At 42.0% G+C, this 27,328-nt stretch overlaps 1 protein-coding gene across 2 annotated transcripts in view; it reads left to right on the top strand.

The window, feature by feature from the left end:
• Positions 1 to 865: 865 nt before the first annotated feature.
• The window catches only part of OPCML (opioid binding protein/cell adhesion molecule like), a 472,446-nt gene continuing 445,983 nt past the window's right edge, over positions 866 to 27,328 (top strand). For both annotated transcript variants that reach the window (XM_054579472.1, XM_054579471.1), the window contains exon 1: positions 866 to 1,032. In XM_054579472.1, coding sequence (XP_054435447.1) covers positions 866 to 1,032 — 167 coding nt within the window. The remainder of the gene's footprint in view (positions 1,033 to 27,328) is intronic.

Here is a 27,328-nt window from a genome sequence, read left to right as displayed (position 1 = left end):
CTGCTGCCATGACAACCCTGGCGGTCGGGGCCCGTGCGCGTGGGGGCTGCTCCCGGGAGGAAGGCGGCGCGGAAGACTGGGGCTGCCGCTGAGCGTGGCGTCGCGCGTCCCCGCGCGTCCCCGCGTCCCGCGCCGCGTCCCCGGAGGAGGCGGGGGCGCCGTCCGCCCAGCTCCCCTGCGCCCCGAGTCTGCGCCGGGCGGCGCTGGGCGGGCTGGCAGCGCGGGCCCGGTGGCCGCCAGTCGCCGCCCGGGCTGCGGTGGCGAACATCCACAGCGCCGGAGGATCCCAGCGCTGAGCCGGCCCCCTGTGCCCGCGGTGGAACTTTTTACCGCCTTTGGGTTCCAGATTCGAGACTTGGGCTGTTCATAAATATTTCTATACACATGTGTGATCTAATAAAACATGTTCTCTCTCTGAGGCAGCAGCTTTTTATGACATCTCCTTTATGTCAGAGACACTTGCCTGGCTTCTTTGGGTTATAAACTTTTGGTGTCAGACCTCTGCAGAACGTATCCAACTGAATTCTAAAGTAGCATCTCGAAGAGAGAGGCAGAGAAAGAGCAATCTGTGACCTTCATCCTGCACCTTCCTTCTCTCTCCCTTCCCGCTGCCTCCCTCCTCCCCGGGGAGCGTCAAGAAAGCTCTTTTTTGGATGCAGGAGGGGCATCTGGTTCTGCCAGGCTGGAAAGCTGAGGCAAGATCTGAGGAAGAATCATTAGGCTTCGGAGAGCCTGGACTCGTTTCTGCTTCTGGCTGGCTCCATCCCTTCCTCTCCCCAAACCACTTCCTGAGACCCGCTGGTGCGCGGGGCGGGGACAAGGACCGTGCTGCCGCCGGCGTGCTGCGAAGTTGTGGCTGTCGAGGATGGGGGTCTGTGGGTACCTGTTCCTGCCCTGGAAGTGCCTCGTGGTCGTGTCTCTCAGGCTGCTGTTCCTTGTACCCACAGGAGTGCCCGTGCGCAGCGGAGATGCCACCTTCCCCAAAGCTATGGACAACGTGACGGTCCGGCAGGGGGAGAGCGCCACCCTCAGGTAGGGAGCTGTACTTCAGCGGGGGACTGAGCCTCTGGAATGGGATTGTGTGGGTAAGAGTGAGCCAGAGAACTGAAGGCTTGGGGTGGGGGCGTGCGAGAGGACGGCCTTTAAAGGCCCGAGAGGTGCCCTGTTGCATACTGTGACAGCTGATACCCATTGTCCTGGACAGGTTTGCCATTTGCTCCAGCTTCGCTGGTCCAGGGTCTTACAAGTGAGCACTGAGGTCCGTGCTTGGGACTCCACTGCAGCCCAGCCCATGGCATGGCCAGATTCACGTAGCCTTGGCACCACCATGAGGGCACGAGAGCCCTGGAATGGGAACACTGGGCTCGTCTGAAACAGCTGGGTGCCTCGGTGGCTAGCACACGGGCCAGGAGGCATGCGTTGGGGCAGGACAGTGCTCGGGGTGGGCTTACTGGCCCCTCTCAGAGAGGTGCCTACAATCCCAGGCTCTGGAATTGCTAGTGCTGGGCCATGGCCCTTTATGAGTCTGCTCAAGACACAGTCATCCATGTCAACCCTGCCTGGTGCTCCTGGGCCCCCGATGATAAATTATGAGGGCAGTTTTATCTTTGCAGTCTCAGGCCAAAGAGAGGAAACATGTAGCTTTTATGCAAGGACATCACTCCTGTGCAAAAAGCACAATAGGAACGCTTTTTGTCTTACCTTAATGAGTTACAGAGAATCACTTACGTGCTTGGGGCAGAGGGGTGGAGATTCTCAGAATATGAACCTTTGGGGACCAGACCTGCTGCAGCGGAGACTTTAATAAAAATGCAGCCACAACTTTCCACCAGCTCAGCAGATATCATCTTTTATCCCTTTAATGAGGCAGTTCTGGTCCTGGGAGACAGATTCAGAGACGTCCCAGCTTAACTCTGGCTCACAGTATACACAGGGTGAGTGTGTTTGCCCTGTCTATGACTTTGATGGTTATAGTGAAAATAAAACATTCTGTCCCAGATTCTGCAGCCAAAAGACCTGGCTTCTCTAAGGAATGCGGGGGGGGGGCGGGGGGGGCATCCCTCCCATTATCCCCTGGCTCCCCTGTTAAACTCTCTCTACACCTAGTCAAGCCTTCCCCTGGGGAAGGGAAGAAAGGCTTATTGGGACTCCAGCTATTTTTTCCTACGCCCAAGGGCTAAGGTTGGATTCTTGACACTCGGGGTGGTTCTCAGCCTTATCTTCTTCTGAGATAGGAAATAGGTCCCAGAGCCTTGGCTGCTGGTGCTTAGGGGCCTCAGGTAGAGAAAGAGGAAAAAAAGATAGAGCCAGACCTCCTTCCTTAACAGCAGGAGGGAAGCACTCCCGGTCCTGTGTCATCTTTCTGTCTGTCTCAGAGCAGAGTGCAATGTGCCAAATTCATTGCCTCAAAGAAGTTTCGGAGTCCCTTCTCATGACATAACTTGCTGGATGCACATTTGTGCTCACGAGTTGGCTCATAGATATGAGTGGCACTCAGGCTGGGAGCAGCACTGGCGCATGTTCACCAAGGAAATGCCGGGAAATATTGCTAGACATGCAGGGGTGTGGACGCTGCCACACAGCTCTCTTTATCCTTTAATCTACCATCAGGGGCAAGGGGACACAGTATGGAATAAGACCTCAGTGGTGAACTTTCCAAAACCCTCTGTCCTCTTCCTGCCCCTAAAAGTTAAACCAAAAATAAAAACTTGAGCTTTCTGCTTTCCAGGGTGCAATAAAACTCCTCTACCAGCAGAGGGCAAACTTCTATCGACTGATCGATCGATCGATCGATCTATCTATCTATCATCTATCTATCTATCTTAGCTGCTGGCCTGCTTTCATGATCTTCAATTATAATGTTTAGCAGCTGGTCTTGGTAATGGAAATGGGAGTGAAAAAAGGAAAAGCTGAATAGTTGCTTTTTGTGCTTTGTTTAGAGGGAAAAAAAATCCTTACATGCTCAAGTATAACTTACCTGTTACCTGATTGCATGCTTTATTTTTTTAAGTAAGCACATGTCTTATGTTGATTTTGTGTCTCCTCTCTGTATAATTTACCCTGAAATAGACAAATTCAGCATATTGTCCACATTTTAATCTCTTCATATCCCCTTTTTTACCTCTTGGTTTCTTCTCTTTTATTACCTTCTTCCTTTATTTTTATCATATGCCTCCATTTTAAGTGCTGTTGCCAATAGTCAAAATAATAAAGAATAACAATTTATTTTCTTCTTTTTCCCCTTAATCACTTACTTTTTATTATTTCCTGATATTTTAAGTTTCGATTTCACTGCTAGCGTAATGTGTCTTAAAAAAACATAAACATCTCCTGCAGACTCCCCAGGGTCTCAATATCTCTCTCCTCTTGTTTTCCATGTTCCTTTGGTTTATTGGTGAAAACATGTGTTCCCATCTCAAAGAAAAACTTATTTGTCAGAGGGAGAGTCCATGCTTCCGGTCTCTGGAAGTCCATAGCTTCAACCCCAAGGAAACATGCTGTGTTTTAATAAAAAATGTAATTCTTAAGTATGGTCACTCTTTCGTCTCCTTCCCGACGTCCCACTGGGAAGTCAGCATGGGGGAACTTAGCGTTTCAAATGCATCCAATGTTCAAAATGTATTGAGAGAAATGGGAGGATTCCCATGGCCATCGGCCACGGGAAACCTTTTCAAATGTGACCGCCGTGGGCCAAAGAATTCCAAGCCTGTGTCTAAGTCTTGAAGGAAGTGACATTGGAAGCCAAAAGACTGAGTAGGAAAAGCAAAGGAATGGGGAGGACGGGGTCCTTCTTCGACTTTTCCAGTAAGAAATTGCCTGGCTTAGAGAAGGATTACTTCCTTCCTGGGGGGGGGGGCAGTTTTCACGTGATGGGCCCTTGGGGGCATTGAAGGATGTGAGGAAGTGCTGTGGCAAAGGCGACTGAAGTTTGGAACGGGGATGAACCTCATTTTATATAAGTGAGGCAATATCATCTTTCCCATCATTACTTCAAAGGGCTACTTGAAAAGTAAAAGTAATTATTTGAATATTGAGTTATTTTGCCTTCTTGGGAAAGAGAGGATATGGAAATGATGGTGGTATTCACTGTGTCTGAATTATAGCTTCTATGAATCTGATTTGAATTCATTATTACAAATGGGCCCTTTTGGCCAGAATGATTTCATTTCAATTATCTGCTGTTGGGTTAAAAATGTTCTGTGCCTTTCCAGTAGATTAGATACGACAAGCCTGTAGAAGTCCTGTGTCTGAATCGGTGCCCACGTCGGAAGGGAGCCCAGGTTGCTCAGTATGGTCAGCTGGTGTCTACGAAGCCACTGCAGCTGCAGGGATGAGGGCCAGATGTGCTTTCTCCCTTGGTCTCAATCTCCTCTCAATTTGCTCTAGGCCCTTGCTGAGATCACGTCACGAACATCTGTGGGGGGCAGGTAGGGGAGAGAGAGGCGCCATCCCTGTAACTGTTCCAGTAAATGGGAAAAGTCCCCATGAACATAGTTGCTTTTTAAAATTTTTTATATGGCAGTATAATCAGTTTTGCCAATCCATGCTTACTAATCTGGGATTAGGCTTAATACCTCTTTTCTAAAATGTTCCTAAGTTTTCAGTGGGAGTTCTGAGCCAATTCTTTTGGAACCAAGCATTTGAGGGTTAGCTGCTGCTGAGGAAAAATCGGAGCAGCAGGATGTTGCTGGCACCATCAGACTCCCAAGAAAAACTTTCTGCAGATCACCTGGGTGTGTCTCTGCTTTTTCACACCACCTTACCACCAGCAGCCCTTGTGTTTGTGTACATTAGAAAATTCAGAGTAGCCAACAGGTCGTTCAAAACAAGTGCATGATGTTGCACGTTAGTGTTGAAGTTGCCGTAGCTGCATCAGGACATGGAGAAGTGCAAAGACTTTGCTCTTGGTCTGGGAAGATGAAGACACAAAGACACCGAAGCAGGACAGGTCCATGGCGGCTCCTGGGTGGCAGTGCTGACCTGGCCGCACAACTGGCATTAGCTGGGGTGCTTTTTAAAAATCTCACTGCCAGGCTCCCAGCCAGTGGACTCGAAATCTCTGGAGAGGGACAGAGGTGTGGGCATTGAGCAAACCTCTTCCAATATTTTTAATGGGGAGCCACAGTTGAGACCCACTGTTCTAATGCCCTTTCTTGCCCCAGAGCATCTGAGTAAGGCTGGCGTCCAGTGGCCCTACCCCCATGTGAGTGTGTCCTCCATGCCTGGATGTACCGTACTGTCTGTGGGCCACCTGGGTGCTCCAGAAAGAGCCCTGGGCTCGGGGGCCTGAATACCTGGGTTCGGTTCTTTCTCTCCCACTCACTACAGGACTTGGGGCACTTCAGCTCAGGTGCATACCATGGGAACGATAGCTGCCCGGTCTATGGTGTCAGGTGAGATGAAGTATATGGCATTTTTTTCTGTTAACTATAAAGTAGCATAGACGTGCAAGTTGTTACTGGTGCTACATGGGACTCCTCAACAACACCTATTGTACGCTCAGTCCTTTCCAGTTTCATCTGCTTTACCTTCCCCTCCTTCTAACTGCCCCCTCACACACACACACCCCCCTTTGAAATGTAATGCTTGTCTCTCCCCAGTTCCACTCCGCAACCTGCTTTATCTGAATTCCGGTAACCCTTGCTACAGACCTCTGTTCCAACAGGTACACACAGAGGACCTGCTGTTCATGTGTGGTTAGGGTTAGACGGTGAGCTCCTGGCGGCTGGGAGCCACGTCTTATGTACTGAGTACAGATACTATGGTGGATGCTAAGGATTAAAATAATAAGTATTGGTTGAGTGCTTTAATCCATCCTAACCGGACTCAATCTCTTACAATGTATTACCTCTGCAGCAATGAAGTGCTTCCATCTGAAGGGTTTTATTCTCCTCCAAATATGATGCTGGGACATCCGAGCACAGCAGTTGGTTAGAGACTTTGGAGGCCGAGGGAGTTTCGGATTCAGCGTAAATCATTTGCCAGAGGGGACAGTTGAATCCACCACTGGTTGCAATCTGATCTGAAACCTTGCGAAAGGCTTTGCTGTCCCTGAAGGCAAGACGCTGAGCTGGGCAGCCGAGCTGAGAGGACCCTTGCCGGCAGCAGTGGGGTAATGGGTTTAGGGGCGAAGCCGTCTCTGCGCAGGTGCGCCTTGCCCTGGACGTGAGGAGGCACACCGGGCAGGAAGGCAGTCGGGGCAGGCCCAGCCCTTGTGCCTGGTCCCTAAGGCCTGGGGTGCGCCTGGAGGGCAGCAGGCTCTGCCTCTCTCTGACGTCACTGACGGGTGGGCACGCCTCTGCCTCCCCTGGGGCACCTGCCACACGCTCCTCACCCCACGCCAAAGCAGGGGATGCGAGATGACGTTTTAAAGCATTCAAGACATGCGCTCCCCGGCTTTCTGATGGCTCTGGAAACCTCAGCAGCTCTTACCTCAGCCTTTTTGTTCACTTTTTTGGCCTTTAACTAAATTTGGCCCTTGGGTTCAGTTTAGTTATCGTTCTCATTTCCCTTCCATTCAGCATTTAAAAAGGGACTGCGCCCTTGGCCCGCTTCCTGCGCAGCCGGCTCTGAGGGAATCTGCGCGGAGGGCAGTGCCGGGCAGCGTGGGGCTCAGATCTGATGGGGTCCGGGGTGAGGGCGGAGAGGAGGGGCCGAATGGGTCTTCTCTGACCTTCCTGAGGGAGGACATTTTACATTACTTATTCCCAGGAAGCAGTGTTCACAGCGATGCGGTAAGAAGGGGAATTACCGTCCAAGACATCTCTAGGGCTGGCAGAAATTGCATTGCCTACTCAGTTAGGAGCTGACTGTTAAACTTTTTTTAAAATTCCAGACAAGACAGCACCGCATTATTTCACACTGGTTTGTTTGTTGTGACTTTCCCTGCAGGAATCTGCTTTGGCCAGCGTGGGGCTTAGCTGACTGAGAGAGTTTGCGTGGAGGCGGTGCGGAGAGGGGAGGCTTCCCAGTGAATGACACCTTCCTGGGGCTTCCTGTGCCCTGGGGTATCTTTTCTTAAAAAGTGAAAATTGCACTTGTGATGTCCCCGCAGCCCTGCACTTGACCTGCCTTGGTCTGTGTGGCACATCCTTGGTGGAGGAGGTTTGAGTCTGTGTCACCCTCCCCACAGAGACTTACCATAGGCCCTGTAGTGAAATGTGCAAGGGAGGGGACCATTTTAAAGCCAAGAAACTCTGTTACCTATGGTTTACTCTGCGTCGGATGGCAGACTAACTGCTTACCACTTTAGGTCATTTTCCAAATATTATGACCCCCTAATACCGCCCAGGAGACTGAGGTTCAGAAGAGGTAAGTCACTTGCCTTCGATCACGCCCTTGTTTGGGGTCCGAGTCTGGATTTGCTCCCGAAGACCTCTTCACTTCTTTTCGGTTTTATCGTACCCCCTCCCAGATATGGAGAGCAGAGAAAGTCCCCACGTGCTGCAGGCAGAAAAACCCAAAAGCCTCCTTGTTCTTGTCAGGACCTACATGGGACCAAAGGTCAGGAAGTCCACGTATTAGTAGAGGGCTGCTGCTGTCCCCTGTCCTGCCTTTGGCAGTCTCCTTTGTTCCCTGGTGTTTAATTCCACTCGCCTGCTCTGGCTTCCGGGGCTGGGAAAAACGGAAGCTGCAAACAGTGCACAAAGTGACAGCCGCTGGAGGGTCCCGCGTGCTTCAGGACACTCAGCCATGCTCTTAGCTCTGCCCCTGTCCCGGGGGTGTCCCCTCCTGTCACAGAGCCCCCCACAGCACACACAGCACACAAAGGGTCAAGAAACCAAGACAGGCAAGGAAGCAAATTGCTGACAAGATCACCGATGCTATAGCGTTTCCGAGAGAACTGGGAGGAAATGAGTGGCCACTATGAAGTAAGGAATGAAGGGAGAAGTCCTTTTTTAATCCTAAAATATGTGTCATTTTATAATCCCCTCTCCTCATCCTTATTGCTGTAGTTTAATGTAAACCACTGAGGCTGTGAAAACAGAGAATCACAGATCTGCTACCCACCTCGTGCTGATTCGTGCCCTAGAGGTCGCTGCGTGACCCCTTTAGGCCTCCTCTTTCCTGCACACGGTACATTTTGCTTAAACCAAAGAAGTGCTGAGGAACTTGACCTGGTTTCCCATAAAAATGCTAATCAATTACATGTTTAAAAATTCGTTTTGAATATTAAATATTTTCAGGGAGTCTGAGAATGCATGGTATCTTGATTAACTAAGTTTCCATCCCATAAGAAAAACAAAGACTGTTTTAAGTGGTTGTTAAGTTTTCTGGCTAGCCCACAGAAAAGAGTTTAACTCGTAATTACCCAAAATGCTATATACTAGCAATGAAGAATAATAGAGCACAACATTGTTTTAGAGGAAGTAATTACACAAAAGAGAAAAAAATGAATGTGATAATTTTCTGTTTGTCCTGAATGCTGAAGAAAAGTAGGCATAATTAGAGGAAGATAATACAGAAACATTTTCTCAAAGATATTTCTGAATACTTTCAAAAGTTTTGGAGTTTGCATTTTTGTTGTGTCAAATTTAATTTTAAGATGCTTAGCTCTTCTTTCATTTGATTCAAATATACATTTTCCACTTCTCGGATGATTGGGGATACTTTCATAAATATTAATGAAGAAAGGAAGGTAGTTAAAGGAAATAAAAGACAAAAATGGAAAGATGTCAATGGAAGAGAGATTATCCCGATGTGTCAGCTAAGAGTTGAAGGAAAGCAAAGGAACTAGAGAGATGGGGAAAGAGCATACATGTGAAGAAAAAATAGACTAAAGTGGAATTACTTAACAGTAAAAAGGAAGGGAGGGAAGGAGGGAGGGAAGGAGGGAGGGAGGGAGGGAGGGAGGAGACAAGAATGACCACGTCCAACCTGCTGAGTTTCTGGTGTGTAAATGTCTTTGTCCTCCACTGTCCAGGTCATAGGAACCCACATGTGCAGGTGTTCAGTGCCCAATCATAAGACAAGGCAAAGAGCGATTAAATGCTCAGGTACTTGGTGGTTACTAGGATCTGGCTCCTTCTGACCCTCGGTTCCCACTTCTCTCACAGCTGGAAGTCCCCTTCTTTTCACTGAGTTCTAGCCCGATTCTTAATACTCTCTGTTGGATCCACTGCAAGCCCTGGGTGACTGGGAGCACTACCTGGTCCTGCCAAGGACTCTTCTCCAACAGACTTGGCCCGCCCTTGACCCCACTCCTCCCAGCCTAGAGGTTCATTGACTTGCCAGTGCTCACTGTTTGCTTGTCCTCCCGAATGTCCTCTTTGGAGACCTCCTCATGTGAGGTCTAGCCCAAGTCACACTCGCTCCTCCGCAGCTCAACTGTGTGTTCTGAACCCTCTCAGATACATGGATTGCCACGCTAGATCCCTGTCCCCCTTGACTGAGATCCATGGCAATCACAACATAGCATTAACTTCTTGTGATGGATAAAAGGAGGAGCCAGCCTCCCCCTGTTACACAGGGGAGTGAGTCGGTCAGGTGTTTCATCGGAGGGCCATGCTCACATCGAGATACTTAGTCAACTCTAAGGTGCCTTGCGTAAGAAATAGGAAATAATAGTGTTCAGTGTTGAATTGTCCTGTGCTCTCTCTGCCATCTCTACAGCTCGTCTCCTTCACACTGTTATTTTTGTTTCTTTCATGTTTTTTGTCTGCTGTAGAAATATCCCCTGTTCCTGTGTGTGTCACCGGTGCCCAATGCAACACCTAACATGTAGGAGGTGCTCCAGGTTTGTTGAAAAGATGGACGCTTACCCCTTACCTCTCGCTCTCTCTCCCCAACCCCATACACACACGAATGTACTTTTTCTAGTGAAGATAGGCTCCCCATTTGGAAGCGATTGGGTAGTCTCTGAAGTTACAGTCAGAGATTCTGGCATTTCTATCTTAGTTGAGATAATGATCTTTCCCTAGATAGTTGGTATTTAACTTGTTCTCTTTTCTCTTGCTTATTATCACGCAGTATTTGTGAATTTTACAATATTCGTAAAGCCAGGGCATTCTGAGCTGTTGAAAGGCAGCCATGTCTGCCTCCCCACTTTTTATCAAAGTCGCCCAGCAGAGGAGGATGGCCCGCTCTGTCAGTGTATCTGTGAACTTCAGAGGATGGAAAAGCAAACGCGAGGACTCCTAACATTGCAGAGGGCATGTCCGGATGAAGGGATTTATGGACCCATTTTCTAGGCCGTCAGAAATGCAGCTGCTTCTGTGATAAGCTCTCCCTCTGATGTCCCTGAGTTTGTCTCAGCAGCTTGTATCCTGATATACCTGGGCAGTGGGGACAGTTATAGGATATTCTTAATTACGTGCTCTATTTTATAGTTGCCTAATCAATGGATGCTTAGTGATATATGAGACAAAATATAATCTCTATCAAGAGGCTAATAGGCTAAGACTTTGCAGTCAAAAAAGCTCACTTCGAATCCTAGCTCTGGTATTACTGGCAGTGTGAGGCTGGACAAGTGACTAAATTTCTCTGTCTCAATATTCTGATTTTAAAAAGTAGGGACTATATATCCACTGGATTGTTAGGGAGGAACACATGGCATTAAGTTTCTAAGAGCTTATATTAAATTCTGACATGCAGCAAGCTCACAATAAACAGTAGCATTATTTGTTTTAAATATAAGTTATTGAGTTTACAATTTAAACAAGCAGCTTTTGACTGCCCACTGTTCTAGGCGGTATGGAGATTATAAAGTTCAATTAATCTTAGACTGTCCTCTTTAAACAGTCACATCTAGTGAATATATTAGCATAATAAATGGCTCAGAGATCAGGAAGTGGAGGAGGGAAGGGGAGAGAGAGAGAGAGAGAGAGAGAGAGAGAGAATAAGGGAGGAGGGGGTAAGAACATTAACCTAAATTAAAATGCATCATATTAAGCATTCACTTTGACAAACTTGGACATTTGTATTCATCCATGTAACCACCACTCCACAAGGAGCGGAACATTTTTATCACCCTCAAAGAGTTTCTCCATGCCTTTTTTTTTATTGTGGTAAAATATACATACCATGAAATGTATTATTTTAACCATGTTTAAGTGTACAGTTCTGTGACATTAAATACATTCACATTATGTGAAACAATCACTGCCATTCATCTCCAGAACTCTTTCGGGTTTTTTTTTTTTTTTTTTTTAGTATTTTTATTTGTTTTTGGAGAAGGGAAGGGAGGGAGAAAGAGGGAGAGAAATATCAATGTGTGGTTGCATCTCGCGAGTCCCCTACTGGGAACCTGGCCTGCAACCTAGGCATGTGCCCTACACTGTGAATCGAACTGGTGACCTTTAGGTTCGCAGGCTGGTGGTGCTCAATCCGCTGAGCCACACGAGCCAGGACTCCAGAACTCTTTTCATCTTTCCGAACTGAAACTCTGTCCTCATTAGACACAAACTCCCCATCTCTACTCACAGCCTCGGGCAAACACCACTCTACTTTCTGTCTTTGTGAATTTCACTACTTTAAGAACCTCATGTAAGTGGTGTCCTACCATATTTATTTCACTTAGCGTAATGTCTTCAAAGTTCGTCAGTGTTACAGCACGTGTCAAGCTTTCTTTCCTTCTTAAGATGGAGTAACATTCCTTTGTGTGTGCATAACACATTTGGTTTAGTCATTTGTTGATAAAAACTTGTGTTGTTTTCACTTTTTGGCCATTGTGAATAATGCTGCTATGAACATGGGTGTTCAAATATTTATTCGATGTCCAGCTTTCAGTTCTTTTGTATATACTCAGCAATGGGGCCTATGGTGATTCTGTTTAATTTTGTGAGTAACCATTGTACATTTTTCCATAGTGGCTGCACCATTTTACATTTGCTCCAGCAATGCATGAAGGTTATAATTTCTTCACACCCTTGCCCACAGTTATTTTTACGTAATTAAATTTATTGAGGTGACATTGGTTAATAAACTTACAAAGTTGCAAATGCACAATTCTACAATACATCCTCTGTGTATTGCATTGTGTGCTCACCACGTAAAGTCTAGTTTATCTCTGCCACCATGTATTTGACCCCTTTACATTCTTCATCATCTCCCCCACCCCTCCTCCTCTGCAGTAACCATTATTCTGTTGCCTGTGTCTATGCGTTTGTTAGTTTTATTTGTTCATTTGTTGCTTCCTGGTTTGTAGCACACTTATGAATGTAGTCATACAGTTCTCGTTCTTTTCCATCTGTCTTATTTCACTTAGCACGATAACTCAAAATGCCTCCATGTTGTTACAAATGGCAGTACTTCATCCTTTCTTATGGCTGAAAGAAATTGTAAACATGTATACAATTGTATACATGTGCCATGTCTTTATCCAGTCATCCACTGGAGGACACTTAGGTTATTCTCATATCTTGGTTACTGTGAATAATGCTTCAATGAACATAGGCGTACCTATATCTACAAATACACGAGTATGTTCTCAAGTATTTCAGATAGATACCCAGAGGGGGATTGCTGGGTCATATGGTAACTCAGTTATTAATTTTTTTGAGGAATATCCATACTGTTTCCTGTAGTGGTTATAACAGTTCATTCCACCAGCAGCCTTTTTCTCCACATCCTCCTCTAACAAGTGTGATGTGGTATCTCACTGGGGTTTTGCTTTGAATTTCTGTTGTGGCTTATGAAGTTGAGCACCTTTTCACGTATCTAATGGCTATTTGTATGCCTTCATGGGAAAAGTGTCTATTCATATTCAGGTCCTCTACCTATTTTTTAATTGGATTGTTTGGGTTTTTTGTTGCTGTTATTGTTGTTGGCTTGTATGAGTTGAATATGTATTTTGGGTATTAGCCCCTTATCAAAGGTCTTGTTTGCAAATATCTTCTCCTGTTTGGTTGGTTACCTTTTTGTTTTGTTGATGGTCTCTTTTGCTGTGGAGAAGGTTTTAAGTTTGACGAAATCCCATTCATTTATTTTTGCTTTTACTTCTCTTGCTGTTGGGGTCAGGTTCATAAAATCCTCTCCAAGGCCAAGGTCTGTAACTTTAGTATGTTTTCCTCTATGTCATTTGTTGTTTCAGCTCTTATATTTAAGCCTTTAATCTATTTTGTGTTAATTTTTATGTATGGAGCAAAATAGCAGTCTAGCTTTACTCTTTTAAAGTGGCTTTCCAATTTTCTCACCACCGCTTATTGAAGAGGCTTTTCTTTCCCCATTGTATGGTTTTTGTCCGTTTTGTTTTTTGTCAAAAATTAATTTCCTATATACATGTGGGTTTATTTCTGGGATCTCAGTTCGGTTTCACTGGTCTGTGTGCCTGTTTTACCACCAATACTGTTTTGATTATTGTTAACTTTGTGGTATAAATTGAAGCCAGAGAGTGACCTGGCTTTGTTCTTTGTCCTCAGGATTGCTTAAGCTATTCAGAGACTTTTGTGGTTCCATACAAATTTGATGTTTTGTTGTTGTTATTGATTTTGTTTTATTTCTTTGAAAAATGCCATTGGGATTTTGATGAGGATTACATTTAATATGTACATTGCTTTAAATATGTGACCATTATTAACTATGTTAATTCTTCCACTTAAAATCTTTCCTTTTCTTGTGTCTTCTTCAGTTTCTTTAAACAATGTTTTATACAGGGTGGGGCAAAAGCAGGTTGTATGGAAAATAATGCAATGATTAATAAATAATATAACAAGAATAAACTCTGTGTTTTGCATATTCACAGCTGTAAACCTACTTTTGCCCCGCCCTGTAGTTTTTGGTGTATAGTTCCTTCATTTTCTTTGTTAAGTTTACTCATAAGAATTTTGTTGTTGTTGTAATTGTAAATAGAATTGTTTCCTTTTAAATTTCTTTTTCTGATATTTTATTATTAGTATGTGTGAATTCAACACATTTTTGTGCATTAGTTTTTTATTCTCCAAATTTACTGTATTTGCTTATTGTTTCTAATAGCTTTTTTTGTGTGTGGAGTCTTTAGGGTTTTCTTTATATAGAATTATTGCATCTGAAAACAATGACAATTTTACTTCATGCCCAATTTAGATGTCTTTTATTTCTTTCTCTTTTCTTATTGCTCTGGCTGGGACTTCCAGTACTATGTTGAATAACAATGTACTTGTCTTGTTCCTGTCTTGTTCCTGTCCTTAAAGGAGAAACTTTCAGTTTGTTACCATTGATTATAGTACCAGCTGAGAGTTTGTCATGTATGAATTTTATTATGAAATCTCCTTCTGTACCCATTTTATTGACTATTTTAATCAAAAAGGGATGTTGTACCTGATCAAATGCTTTTTTTCTGCATATATTGATATGAACATATGATTTTTATCCTGAACTTTTATTTTTGGGAGGTTTTGAATGACTTTCTGTTGATGTGTCTATTTAGCTTTTCTAATTTATGATTCAGTCTAGGAAGTTCATGTATTTCTAAAAACTTGTTCATGTCTTCTAAGTTATTAAATGTGGTGGCATACGATCTTTCGTAGTATTCTTGTTTAGCACTTTATATTTCTGTGATGCCTGTGTAACTTTTCTTTCATTTCTGATTCTGTTTATTTAAGCATTTTTCTATTTTATCCTTAGTGAGTCTAGCCAGAGGATCATCAATTTTATTTATGTTTTTAAAGAACCAGCTCTTTATTACATTAATTTTTTTATTGTTTTTCTGTTCACTACTTTGTTTAATTGAGCTCTAATTTTTTAAATCTCCTTTATTCTGCTGACTTTAGGTTTTGTTTGTTCTCCTTTTTTTCTAGTTCTTTAAGGTGAATTGTTTGTTTATTTGAGATTTTTCTTGTCTCTTGAGGTGGGCCTGCAATGCTACAAAATTCCCTCTTATTATAAGCTTTTGCTGCATCCCAAAGTTTTTGATGTCATATTGTCATTTTCATTGTCTATATGTATCTTTTGATCTCTTACTTCTTCTTTGACTTAGTTGCTCTTTAGTACCAGGTTGTTTAATCTCCATGTATTGGTGGTTTTCCCAGCTTTCTTGTAGTTAATTTCCAGTTTCAAAGCATTGTGGTCAGAGAATATGCTTTTTATGATTTCAATCTTCTTAAGTTAGCCTTGCGCCTGAATATATGTATGTGGTCTACCCTTGAGAATGCCCCTGTGCACTCGAGAGAACATATAGTCTGGTGTTCTGGGGCAAAAAGCTCTGTAAATTTCAATTATGTCCCTTTGGACTAATGTGTTATTTAAGGCTCATATTTCCTTATTAATTTTCTGTTTGAATCATCTATCCATTGTTGTTAATGGGTGTATTTAAGTCCCCTACTGTAATTGTATTTTTGTTAGTTTTTCCCTTTTTTTCTGTTAGTGATTTTTTTTTTTTTGTATATTTTGGTATTCTCTGCGTGCATGTATGTTAATAAGTATTATATTTTCTTTATCTCTTTTCTCCTTATCATTTTAAATTGTCCATCTCTGCCTCTTGTTTTTTTTTTAATTTATTTTGTTTGATATAAATATGACTGCACCCACTTTTTTTCTGGGTGCCATTTGCTTGGAGTATGATCTTCCACACCTTCACATTGAATCTATGTTTGTCTTGCAGTTGAGATAGGTTTCCTGAAGGCAGCAAATAGCTGTGTTTTGTTTTTCAGTCCATTGCACTGTTCTGTGCCTTTTCATTGGTGAGTTCAGTCCACTTACATCGAGGGTTATCATTGATGCATGAGAACTTTCTATAGCTATGTTATCTTTTGTTTTCTGGTAGGTTTGTGTCTCTGTTGTTTCTTTTCTCTTGTGTTTCTGTTATTTTTAGCTTAGTTATATTCTGTGATTTGTATATTCCACTTCATCTTCTTTTATGTTATGTTTCTCAGTTCTAGATTTGTTTTTGTTTACCACTGAGATTTTGCAAAAAATATTTCACATGTAAAATAATCCTTTTTCTTCTGACTGCATCTTATCTCCATTCCCCTGTGCAAGTTCAGTTCTTTCCCCATCCCCGTTTACATTTTTGTTGTCACAAATTATCCCTTTTTATGCTCTGTGTTCATTTCCAAATTGCAGTAGCTATTGTCTTCTTTATTTAAAATGCTTTTATCTCCTTTAACTTTATATTTATATATTTAATACCCTATTCTAAATAAGAGTTGCAATTTCCTGATCTGTCTGTCTTTTAATCATCTTACAGTTTTATATCCCTTTGCATTTTCGTTTTAGGCAGAAGACACTTTCATCCTGTCTTGTAATGCAGGTCTTGTAGTGGTAAATTCCCTCAGCTGCTTTTTCTCTGAAAATGCCTTTGTTCCTCTTACATATCTAAAAGATAACTTTGCTGGATATATTATTATTGGCTGGTGATTTCTCTCTTTCAATATTTTGAATATTTGATTGCACTCTTTCCTAGCTGATAGGGTTTCTGCTGAAAAATTCAATGTTAATCTAATGGGGTTTCCTTTATAGGTTACAGTCTTCTTTCTCTGGCTGCCTGAAGAATTCTTTCCTTGTCATTAATTTTTTACAGCTTTAATATAATGTGCCCTGGATAAGGTCTTTTTTGGATGGAGATAATTATGTGTTCTATTAGCTTTTTGGATTTAAAGTTCCAGTTCCTTCCACAGTTTTGGGAAGTTCTCTTTGATTATTTGTTTAAAATAACTTCCTGTTCCTTTCTTCCTCACTTCTCCTTTTGTTATACTGTTATTTTTTTCCATAACATTATCCTTATGTTACTATTTCTAATGTAGTCAGATTATTCTGGAGTTTTTTTCATTTTATTTTTACTCCCAATTTTCTCTCTTCTTCCACCTGAGTCTTTTCTTTATTCCTATTTTCACTGTCATTAATTCTTTCTTCCATCTTGTCTGCTCTGTTTCCCAAGGTTGCTTCTTCATCTTCATTTCATTTATTGAGTTCTTCAACCAGCATTTCTGTTTGGTCTTTTTTATAGTTTTAATCTCTTGGTAAAGTGTTTTTTTTTTTTGCTTATTGATTTTATGACTGAGCTCATTGAACTGGTTTTCAATGGGTGTGTGTGTGCGCACATGTGTGTGTGCACACATGTGTGTGTATCTTGTTGAGATTTTTTCAGAACTGCAATTTTGAATTCTCATTAAATCACCGTCTTCCATGTCTTTAAGTTTATTTTCTGAAGATTTTATATTTTCTTCCTTTACCTTCTTGTTACCTTGGTTAGTCATGGTATCTGATGGATTATTTCCCTGCCTGTATACTTGAGGAAATAAAATTTGTTTTGAGCACTTGATTTTTTTTTATATGTTTAGCAGCTTCACAAGGAAAGGTCTTTGCTTTCCTGAAGGTGCTGACAGAGTGCAAGATTTTGTCTTCCGTTACCCGCGCTGCTGGGACTCCGGGATGTCTGTGGGGGTGGCGGTGCTTCGCTGTGGGGAGTGCCCTGTATCACACAAGAAGGTGGATGTCCTCTTAACTACGCAGTCCCCTCGTTTTCAGGGCGCTGACCCCATGGTGGGCTGAGACCAGTGGTGGGCTTTGTGCCTGTGTGTTCCTGGTGCCATGCTCCTGTGACCAGGAGCCACCAGCCCAGCTGTGCTTTCTGCACTGTTACAGCTGCCTCTACCAGGCTCTGCCGTGATGGGTGGGTGAGGTATGGGTGAGGGAGGAGGGCGCTTGCATCTGCAACTTCCTTTCTCTCACCGTGCTTAACTGCAGTGAGTGCAGACCGCTCAAGCTGAAATTTGGCTCTGCCCCATCACAGCCTGTGAAGCGAGCGCTGCAGTGGTGGGCAGGGCGCAGAAGTGGGTCGGGGGCAGATTCCCACCTCTGGGGTTTTGTCTGCCTCGTGATGGTGGCTAGGATGGCTGCCATGCTCGGCCCACTCCCATGCCTCTGCTTCTTGGTTCAGCCTCAATGTGACATCACTAAGGGCACATTGCTGCCTCCACCCCTTAGGGCAGCCTGGGGGGGGGTGTTGCCCCCTGACCCCTCATCTGGTGGGGCCTTTGTAAGCACCAGCCTGTTTCTGTAGTTCTTGTCTTTGTCCTTCCCCCTGTTCAGTGTACCCTATTCGCTCCAATCTGCCCACCTTTGGACGCCTCAGTGTGTGGGTCTCTTTGGCCATATTTGTGTGTTGAGCCGGGAGTACTTTGTTGAATCGGAGCTGTCCAGCTTGTGACTTCAAAGGTCGGAACCTGGAGGTTTTCTCATGCTGTCATGATGCTGATGTCACGCTCTATTTTTTTTTTTTTTGTAATAGCCATTTTAATGGGTGAGAAGTTGTATCACATTGTGGCTTTGATTTGCATTTTCATAACAACTAGTGAGGTTGATGTGCTTATTGGCCATTTATATATATCCCCACACATATGTGTGTATATATATGCATACATATATATTTATTGGAGAAATGTCTATTCAAGTTAATTGCATATTTTTAAATCAGGTTGTTAGTTTTTTTGTTATTGAGTTGTAGGAATTCTTTGTATATTCTGGATATTAATCCTTTACAAAATATATGATTTGCACATGTTTTCTTTCATCTGTGTATTGCCTTTTTACTCTTTTGAGGCACAAAAGTTTTTAATTTTGAGGTAGTCCAGTTTATGTCTTTTTTCCTTTTATAGCTTATGCTTTTGATGTCCTATCTGAGAAATCACTGCCAATTCTAAGGTCATGATGATTTCCTCTGTGTTTTCATTTAAGAACTTTAGCTCTTAGGTTTAGTTCTTTAATCCATTTTGAGTTAATTTTTGTATATGGTATAAGATAAAAATGCATCTTCATTTTTATTTTTGCATGTGAATATGCAGTGTTTTCACTACCATTTGTTGAAAAGCCTATCCTTTCCTCATTAAATTGTCCATGTTGAAATTTATTGGACATATTGTGCAAGGGTTTGTTTCTAGACTCTCTATTCTATTTCATTGGTCTATATGTCTATATTATCAGTACCACACTGCTTTGATTACTATAGCTTTGTAGTTGACTTTGAAGTTAGGACTTATGAGACCAACTTTATTATTTTTCCAGATTATTTTAGCTACTCAATATCACTTGAGATTCCATATGAATTTTAAGGTGGATTTTTATTTCTGAAGAAAAAAATCATTTGGATGTTGGTAGCGATTGCATTGATTCTATAGGTCACTTTAAGTAGTTTTGATATCCTAACAGTATTAAATCATATAATCTATAATAATGGAAATGTTTTTATTAACTTTTTGTCTTCTTTAATGTTTTAGAGCAACATTGTATAGTTTTCAGTGTACAAACCTTTCACTTCCTTGATTAAGTTTATTACTATGTATTAGTTTTCAATGTTTATATATAAACATTAAATTATATAGAACTATATATTGTAACATTGCTGAATTAATGTATTAGTTCTGACAATTGTTTTGTGGAATCTTTAGGATTTCCTGCATGTAAGTTTATGTCATCTGCAAAAAGAGATAATTTTACTTCTTCTTTTACAATTTTGATGCATTTTAGAGCTTTTACTTGCCTAATTGCTCTGGCTAGAACTGCCAGTACTATGTTGAACAGAAGTGATGAAAACAGGCATTCTTGCTTTGTTCCTGATGTTAGAGGAAAAGATTCATTCTTTCATCATTGAATATGATATTAACAGTGGATAGTTCATATATGGCTTTTATTATGTTAATGTAGTTTTATTCTATTTCTAGTTTGTGAATGGTTTTATTATAAAAAGGTAGCAAATTTTGTCAGATGCTTTTTCTGCATCAATTAGATAATTTTTTTCTTTATTTTGCTGACATGGTATATTACACTGATTGACTTACATGTTGAATTATATTTGCATTCCAGAAATAAGTTCCACTTCATTATGGTGTGTAATCTTTTAATATCCTGTTGAGTTCAGTTTGCTGTAAATAGTTGAAGATTTTTGCATCAGTGGTCATAGAAGATATTGGTATATAGTTTTCTTGCCTTGTAATGTCTTTGGCTTTGGTATCAGGGTAATTCTGGCCTCATAGAATTAGTTTGAAAGTGTTCCCTCCTCGTCAGTGCTTTGGAAGATTTCGAGGAGGACTGTTGTTAATACTTCTTTAAATGCTTGGTAGAGTTCACCAGTAAAACCGTCTGGTCTTGGATTTTTCTTTGTTAGGAGATTATTGATTACTGATTCAATCTCCTTACTAGTTATACATCTATCTATTCACACTTTTGATTTCTTCATGATTCAGTCCTGTAGGTTGTGTTTTTTAATCTGTTAGTTTTATCTAGTACATATAGTCTATTGACATAAAATTATTTATAGTAATCTGTTGTAATTCTTTTAATTTCTGTAAAATTGGTTATGATGTCCTTTGAGTCCTTTTTTTTTTTTTTTAAGCCAGTCTGGCTAAAGGTTTGTTAATTTTTTTTTTTCAAATAACTAATTCTTGGTTTAATTGATTCTCTTTGTTATGTTTTCTGTTCTGTGTTTCTTTGATCTATGCTCTAATGTTATTCTTTCTTTCCTTCTCTCAGTCTTCTAGATATAGGCAGACATCAGTCTTCTTTTTCATACCATAGATTAGTTTAGAGTGTTATAGAGTTTCATATGAATGGAATGACACTATATCACACAGTAGTATTTTATATGACTTCTTTCCTTCAGCATAATGTTTTTGATATCCATGCATGTTATTCCTTATATTTCATTCCCTTTCAATTGCTCAATAGTATTCCATTGTGTATATATACAATAATTTCTTTCCATTTCCTTGCTGATTGACATTAGGATTGTTTCTAATTTGGGGTTTTATGAGTAAACACACAATATTTTAATATAAGTCTATGAGTAAATATTATTTTTATTATTTCTTAGAAAATACCTAAAAATAGAATTGTTGAGTCATACTATAAGTTTAAATTGTAAGGAAATAGCCAGACTGTTTTCCAAAGATATAAACCAAATTAAATTCCCACCAGTGATGTGTGAGAGCTTCACTCGCTCTACCTGCTTGACTTCTGGAAGTTGTTTTTAGTGTTCAATTTTAGCTCTTTTAGTGAATGTATGAAGTAGAGTACCATTGTAAACTTTTAATTTGCATTTTCATGAGGATTAATGATATTCAATGTCTTTCATGTGTTTTTCACATTGTCCATTCATCTGTCTTTTCATAGACCATGATTGATTTATGGATTCATTTGTTCATTCATTCAACAAGTATCTATTGAATGCCGTGCATTATGTACTATTTTCTCGGCAGTGATATAGGAGCGGGGGGGCTACATGAACAAAAGAAGCCAAGCTTCTGACATCATAGAGCTTATGTTCTAGGGCGGAAAGGCAAATATTAAACACGATGCACTCATTAACTCATTAAAATAGAATATAACATTACACAGTGGTGTGTGCTCTGAAGAATAATAAAGTAAATGAATCGAGAAAGACAGTTAGCTCTATTTTCTATCACGGACAGGAACTACTTGTTTGATGCTGTGGCATCTGAGCTGAAAACTGATGATCCATCAGAGAACTGAGTCCTCAGGATAAACCGCCACCCTGAAAACCGGAGACAGGTGGACACAGACAGTCACTGAGGAGAAACCATCTCTGTAGTTAGGTTATTCTGGGAACACTAACATGACAATTAGCTGATTGATTGCTAGAGACTGAGTGTCAATTAACTTGAGATTTAACTCCAGGCAGCAGAGTGGTAGTGGATCCCTCACAGTGTTGTGAGTTTCACCACCCGGAGCTACAGCAGGTTCTCAGGAGGAAAATAGGAAACCTGGCAGGAGGAGGGAGGGCTACTGCTGAGAAATACACCAGAGCCTCCTTCCTCTTCTCCTTATGAAACCTGCTCTCAGTGGAGTCTATTCTACAGAGCCTTGCTGTGTGAGGTTTCACTAAAGCTTAAACTACAAGGGGAAGAGAAATACCCAACTCCAACCCACCAGCTTTTTATATAGCAGAAAGGGAATATCCAACTAGAGCTCCCTCTAGCCAAATGGCAACAATAAACAGACAAAAACCCCCACCAGCTTTAAGAGAAAGGGGAGCAAGCATCAGAACCAGACTCGGATATGTTAAAATTATCCAACCAGAAAGTTAAAATAACTATGATAGGTATGCTAAGAGCTCTAATGGAAAAAAGAATAGACAACATGAAAGAACCAATGGGTATTGTAAGCAGACAAATGGAAATTCTAAGAGAGAATAAAAGAAAATGCTGTAAGAAACTGTTGCAGAAGTGAAGAACACCTTTGATGGATGGGTTTATTAGTAGACTTTACATCCCAGAGGAAAGTATCAGTGAGCTTGAAGATATGTCAATAGAAACTCCCCAAATTGAAAAATAAAAGAAAGGAAACAAAACAAAAATATTGGAAAAAACAGAAAGAATATTCAATAACTGTGGAGCAATTACAAAACGTGTAACATACATGTGATAGGAATACTAGAAGCTAGAAAAAGGAATAAAAGAAATATTTGAAACAATAAAGACTGAGAATTTCTCAAGATCAATGTCAGACACCAAATCACAAATCCAGGAAGCTTATGGAACACAGGGGAGATAAATACAAAAACAAAACAAAACAAACAAATCCACCTAAGCATATGATATTCAAACTGAAAAAATTCAAAGGTAAAGAAAAAATTTCTGAAAGAAGCCAGGGGTGGGGGAAATATTACTTATAGAAGAGCAAGCATAAGAATCATATCAGACCTCTCTTTCAGAAACTATCCAAGCAAAACAAACAAACAAGAAAACCCTGAGGTGAAATATTTAAAGTGTTAAAAAAAACCAACTACCCACCTAGATTAAGAGTTTTTCAAACAAATATTATGGGAATTTGTGTTCAGTTGATCTGATTTATAAAAAACATTAAAAAGTCTTCAGAGAGTCGAATCATGAACCAGGACTCATGGGAAGCTTTGTGTAACTCAAGCTGGTTTCGATCATCCCGCCTCTTACTGCATTTGCCATGATTTGCAGGTATGGCTTGCTCTTTGATAATCAAAGCATTTGTTCATTGTCTATCCTCTGTCTGTCTCTCTCACACTTGCACATGAACATGCACACACTTTTTTGTATTCTTCAATTAGATGTTGGTTTCTTGAGGGCAGGGATAGGATTTTCAACTTAATTGTGTCAAGTACCCCCTAAGATACTCTGCAAACAATGCATGTTATCAATGTCTGTCTGCTTGACAAGAGGCAGGTAGATTTCACTTGTCTCTCTGTCTTTGTCTCTTTCCCGATTGTGTAACTAGGTACAATTAAACATTGATATACTTGTGATCATAACAAAGAATATAAGCAACTTTTATTTGGATAGTGATTTGCAATGGACTCTTTCCCTGAAAAGTTCTTTTCCAACCTTTTCATATGCATCGCAGATTCTCCTCATTTTCCAGACCTCTCTCAGATATTACTTCCATTGTTAATGTTTTCTAATTTTTCTTGCTCTCCTTTATCTCAGTGATCCCTAAGCTTTCCAATCCTAATGGGCATGACCCAGGAAATTTTTTTTTTAAGAATGTAAATTTCTATCCAGCTACAGACATACAAAAATAGGAATGTTGAGACCATGGAATGTCTGATTCACATGCAACCAAAATTAGTTCTGTGAATCATTCTTCGGAATCATTGCATCTGACCTGAGCGATTCCTGCGTAGCTCACAGAGAGGATACACGGGATCCTTTCTCGCTCTCTCATCATTTCTGTACTGCTGACTGCAACACCGTCTGTCCATTTCTCCAAGAACATTTATGGGACCGGAGTTCCAAGGAGCCAGCTCGAATATCTCATTCATCTCTTTATCTGTATTTCTAAGCACAACATAACTTTTTTCCCTGGTCTTTTTGTTAAATCTTATATAAACTTGTTCAAACTATTTAAACAAACAAGTAGGCTGTGTTATAATAACAGCCATGAAACTCAAGAGACGTGAATAACCTCGGCTTCTGAAAGAAGAAGCAGGCAGCCACTCTGTCATCTGTCTCTTTCTGTGCGGTTGCATGGTGTCTTATCCCTGCTCACCCGAAATGTATGCTTTCCTTGTCCCTTTCCCTATTAGTTTTCCATTTCCACGAGGAATAAGATGCCATCCCACATGTTCTGAGTTCACAGCTTCTCATCTCCGTTCAAGCTAGTCTACACAGGCTGTCTAACATCTCTTTTCTCCCATTTCTAAATTTGGAAGAGATAAAATCTGACTGTCCCAGCTTGGGTGGAATATCTACCCCTAGTGCAACCAAGCCACGGTTGGGAGTGAAGATTGCGCATCAGGATGCTTTCAGCTCCAAGTAATAAAACATAATACTACAGTGGGGTACATGTGGTAATATTTAGAAAGTCACTTAAGAAGGATGCTAGAGGGAGACAGTTTCAGGGTTGGTTTCTATGAACTAAAGTGCTGAGATCTTGTCTTTTATGGTTGCAATATGGCTGCAGCAGCTCCAGCCATCACACTCTCACAGAGCAAAGTTCTAAGAGTCGTCATTACGGGTTTCTGGGTTTCTTTTTTGAAAATATTTTTCAGAAGCTCCCTTCCAGTAGATTGCCTTGTGGACAGTAGGATTGCATTTATGTATTTAGGCCTTAGCTGGAAAAATGGACTGGGAAAATGGGTTTCTGGCATTTTCAGCCCTTATAGTGGGAGTCACTCTCCATCAGCAAGGTGCAGGTGGGCAGCTGCCGTCGGGTTGGCAAGTGAAATAGACATGGGCCCATGACATAAATGTTGTTTACCGATGTGGATGGAAGGGTGGTGGAGGTGGAGGAGGTCAGATTTCTCAGAGAACGGAAGGGGTAGCCTGCGCATATCTCTTAAGTAGGTGCTTTCCACAGAATTTAACATGTATGGGTTGAAGGTCTAAAACCAAAAATGTATTTCTAATTTGCTCGCTAACCACGATGAAAAGAAAAACAGTGACGGTAGCTCATTGTATGTGGTCATCCATGACTTCCACATCAGTACCAAAGCCGAAAAGAAATGGGGTGGGAAACAGGAAGACCTGCTGAAGTTTGGAACTGCCCCACACGCTGAAGTCAGGAAAGAAAGCGGCCGTGGCAGAAGGCGATGGGAGAGAGAACATAGCGGTGCAAGGAGACAACCAAGCCACAGGGAGAGAAAGCCTCGGGGGGAACAAAGCCCGGTGAGATGCTTCTGGAGCTGAATGGGTCAGAGTAGTAAAACTTCCTAAATCAGGCCTCGGTGAACCAAGGACTCGCTAGGAGACAGGAGGGAAAGGTGCAGGGAAGAGATAGCCGAGATTAATGAGGCCGGGCTGTGCCAGGCTCTGGCGGGCGCAGGCCGCGGCAGGACAGCGCGGGCTTGGGAAGGCTTGCCTCTCTTTCGAGGTCAGTTATTTATTTATTTTGTAACGGAACCTAACAAATTCTAAAACCAGATAAATCCAATTACCTGTGTTTTGCCTTCAGGGAGTGCAAAAGATTAATGGTGGTATTTTGGAAGTAGCATAAAAAGAAATAGGTGGTAATAACAAGGAGGGTTCGTAAAAGGAGCTCGTATCTCAGAAAGGCCCAGAAAGCTGGCTGCAGCTCTCCAGCCCTGGGCACTGACTCCCTGCTGTCCTGGGGCCCTGTTTGCACAGCTCCTTTTGGAGGGACTGGGAGTGGCCCTAGAGAGACCCTCATCTTCCCCCTTCACCAGTTCTGGGGTCTCAGAGAGCCCAGCGAGAGCACGCCTGCTTTCTTGGGTGACACTCGTTTTCAGGCTTTTTCTCCACCTACCAGCAACATCTTTGGTTTCTTATATTTTAGAATTAACAAAGCATTTTCCCAGGAGTTACCCCATTAATCTTCACAAAACTCTTGGGGGAAGAGGTTTGACAGTTACTGTTTCTTCAGTTTACAGATAAGGAGCCTGAGTGAGTTTAGAACCTACTTCTCCTGATGCTATCTTTGGTCTTACGTTCTTTCCTGTGCTGCTAATAGCAAAACCGTTTTTGAAAACATTAACTCAGAAACAATAAGGCGTCTGGTTCAGCTTGCTACAAACCTCCTTGGAGCCAGGCTGCCATTGATGTATTGGTACAGTAAACCTGCGAGGGTGGGGGGCGATCAGGCTGCTCTAGTCTTAATTTTGTCTTGATAAGTTTCATTGTCTGAGACTCCCGACGATGTCTTCCCAGAATAGCTTTTGGTTTTTATGTGTTTATTTCAAAGTGCCTTGCTTGATATTCACACATTCAGCTTTTTTAAAAAAAGGTAATTATTTTTATTGAGATATAATTCACATACCATAAACTTCACCCTTTAAAAATGTACAATTCAGTAGTTTCTCAGTATATTCACAAGGTTGTGCAACCATTGCCACTGTCTAATTCCAGAACATTTCATTCCCCGCTAAGAAACCTTGTGGCCATTAGCAGTTGCTTTCTGTTTTTGCCTTGCCCCCGGCAACTACCAGTCTGCATTGTGTCTCAATGAATTTGCCCGTTCATATACATGGATTTTTTAAAAAAAATCCTCACCTGATATGTTTATTGATTTTGTGGGGGAGGGGAGATAGAGAGAGAGAGAGATAGATAAGGGAGAAACATTGATTGGCTGCCTCTCCTATGCACCTGGATGGGGAACAAACCCTCAAACCAGGTATGTGTCCTGTGTGGGGATCAAACCCACAACCTTTTGGTGTATGGGACAATGCTCCAACAAACAGCCACATGGCCAGAGCCATATGCATGGATTTATACATTTGCTCTGCTTTTAACTTCTCTGATATTTATGCATTCTTTCCCTCAGTCCCACTCACTCACTCATTTCCTCTCTCTCTCAACTACTCCACAAACGCTTTTTGAGCTCCTATTATGGTTCAAGCATTTTGTTAGTCACTGTAGGTTGAGCTGAACAAGCATGAGCTCCACCTTTAAGAAGTTCACAATGTTCAGGTATGGAAGGATAGAAGCAAGCAATTCCAGAAGTGTTAAGGTGAGTCTGTGTGTCCTCTGACAAGGCGCACGTGTATTGTCGGGCTCTACTTGATTCCGTCGGTCCCATCTGAGCAGTGTCTTCGTGCCTGGGACCGACTCTTACGCTGGTGAGACTGAGGTTGCGGCAGCCCGTTGCCCTGGGACTCAGCACTGCTTTTCATAATTGCAGCCCAGTTCTGACACGGCTCCCTAAGAAGCGGGCTCTACCTAGTACCCTATTCCCGTTGCTTTATAGCCTCACATGTTCCCAGACGTTAGCCAGCATTGGAGTCATCCAGAGGGTCTGTTAGAACAGATTTCTGGGCCTTAGCCCAGAGTTTCTGATTCAGATGGTTTGGGGAGAGGAATTTCTTACAAGTCTCCTTATGATACTAATGCTGCTGGTCCCAGGACCGCACTTTGAGAACCACTGTCTTACAACATGCCCTTTTCTTGTTTGGTCTCTGTCCTGGTAGCCTGTCTAGTAAATTAATCCTTCAAAAACTGAGGCCCTTCTTTTCTCTTGCTGGTCTCTATCAGGG

Source organism: Pteronotus mesoamericanus, unplaced genomic scaffold, assembly GCF_021234165.1.
Source record: "Pteronotus mesoamericanus isolate MK-2021 breed Mesoamerican mustached bat unplaced genomic scaffold, CSHL_Meso_final contig_53, whole genome shotgun sequence".
NCBI classification, from domain to species: Eukaryota; Metazoa; Chordata; class Mammalia; order Chiroptera; family Mormoopidae; genus Pteronotus; species Pteronotus mesoamericanus.
This window is presented reverse-complemented; position numbering and strand designations above follow the sequence as displayed.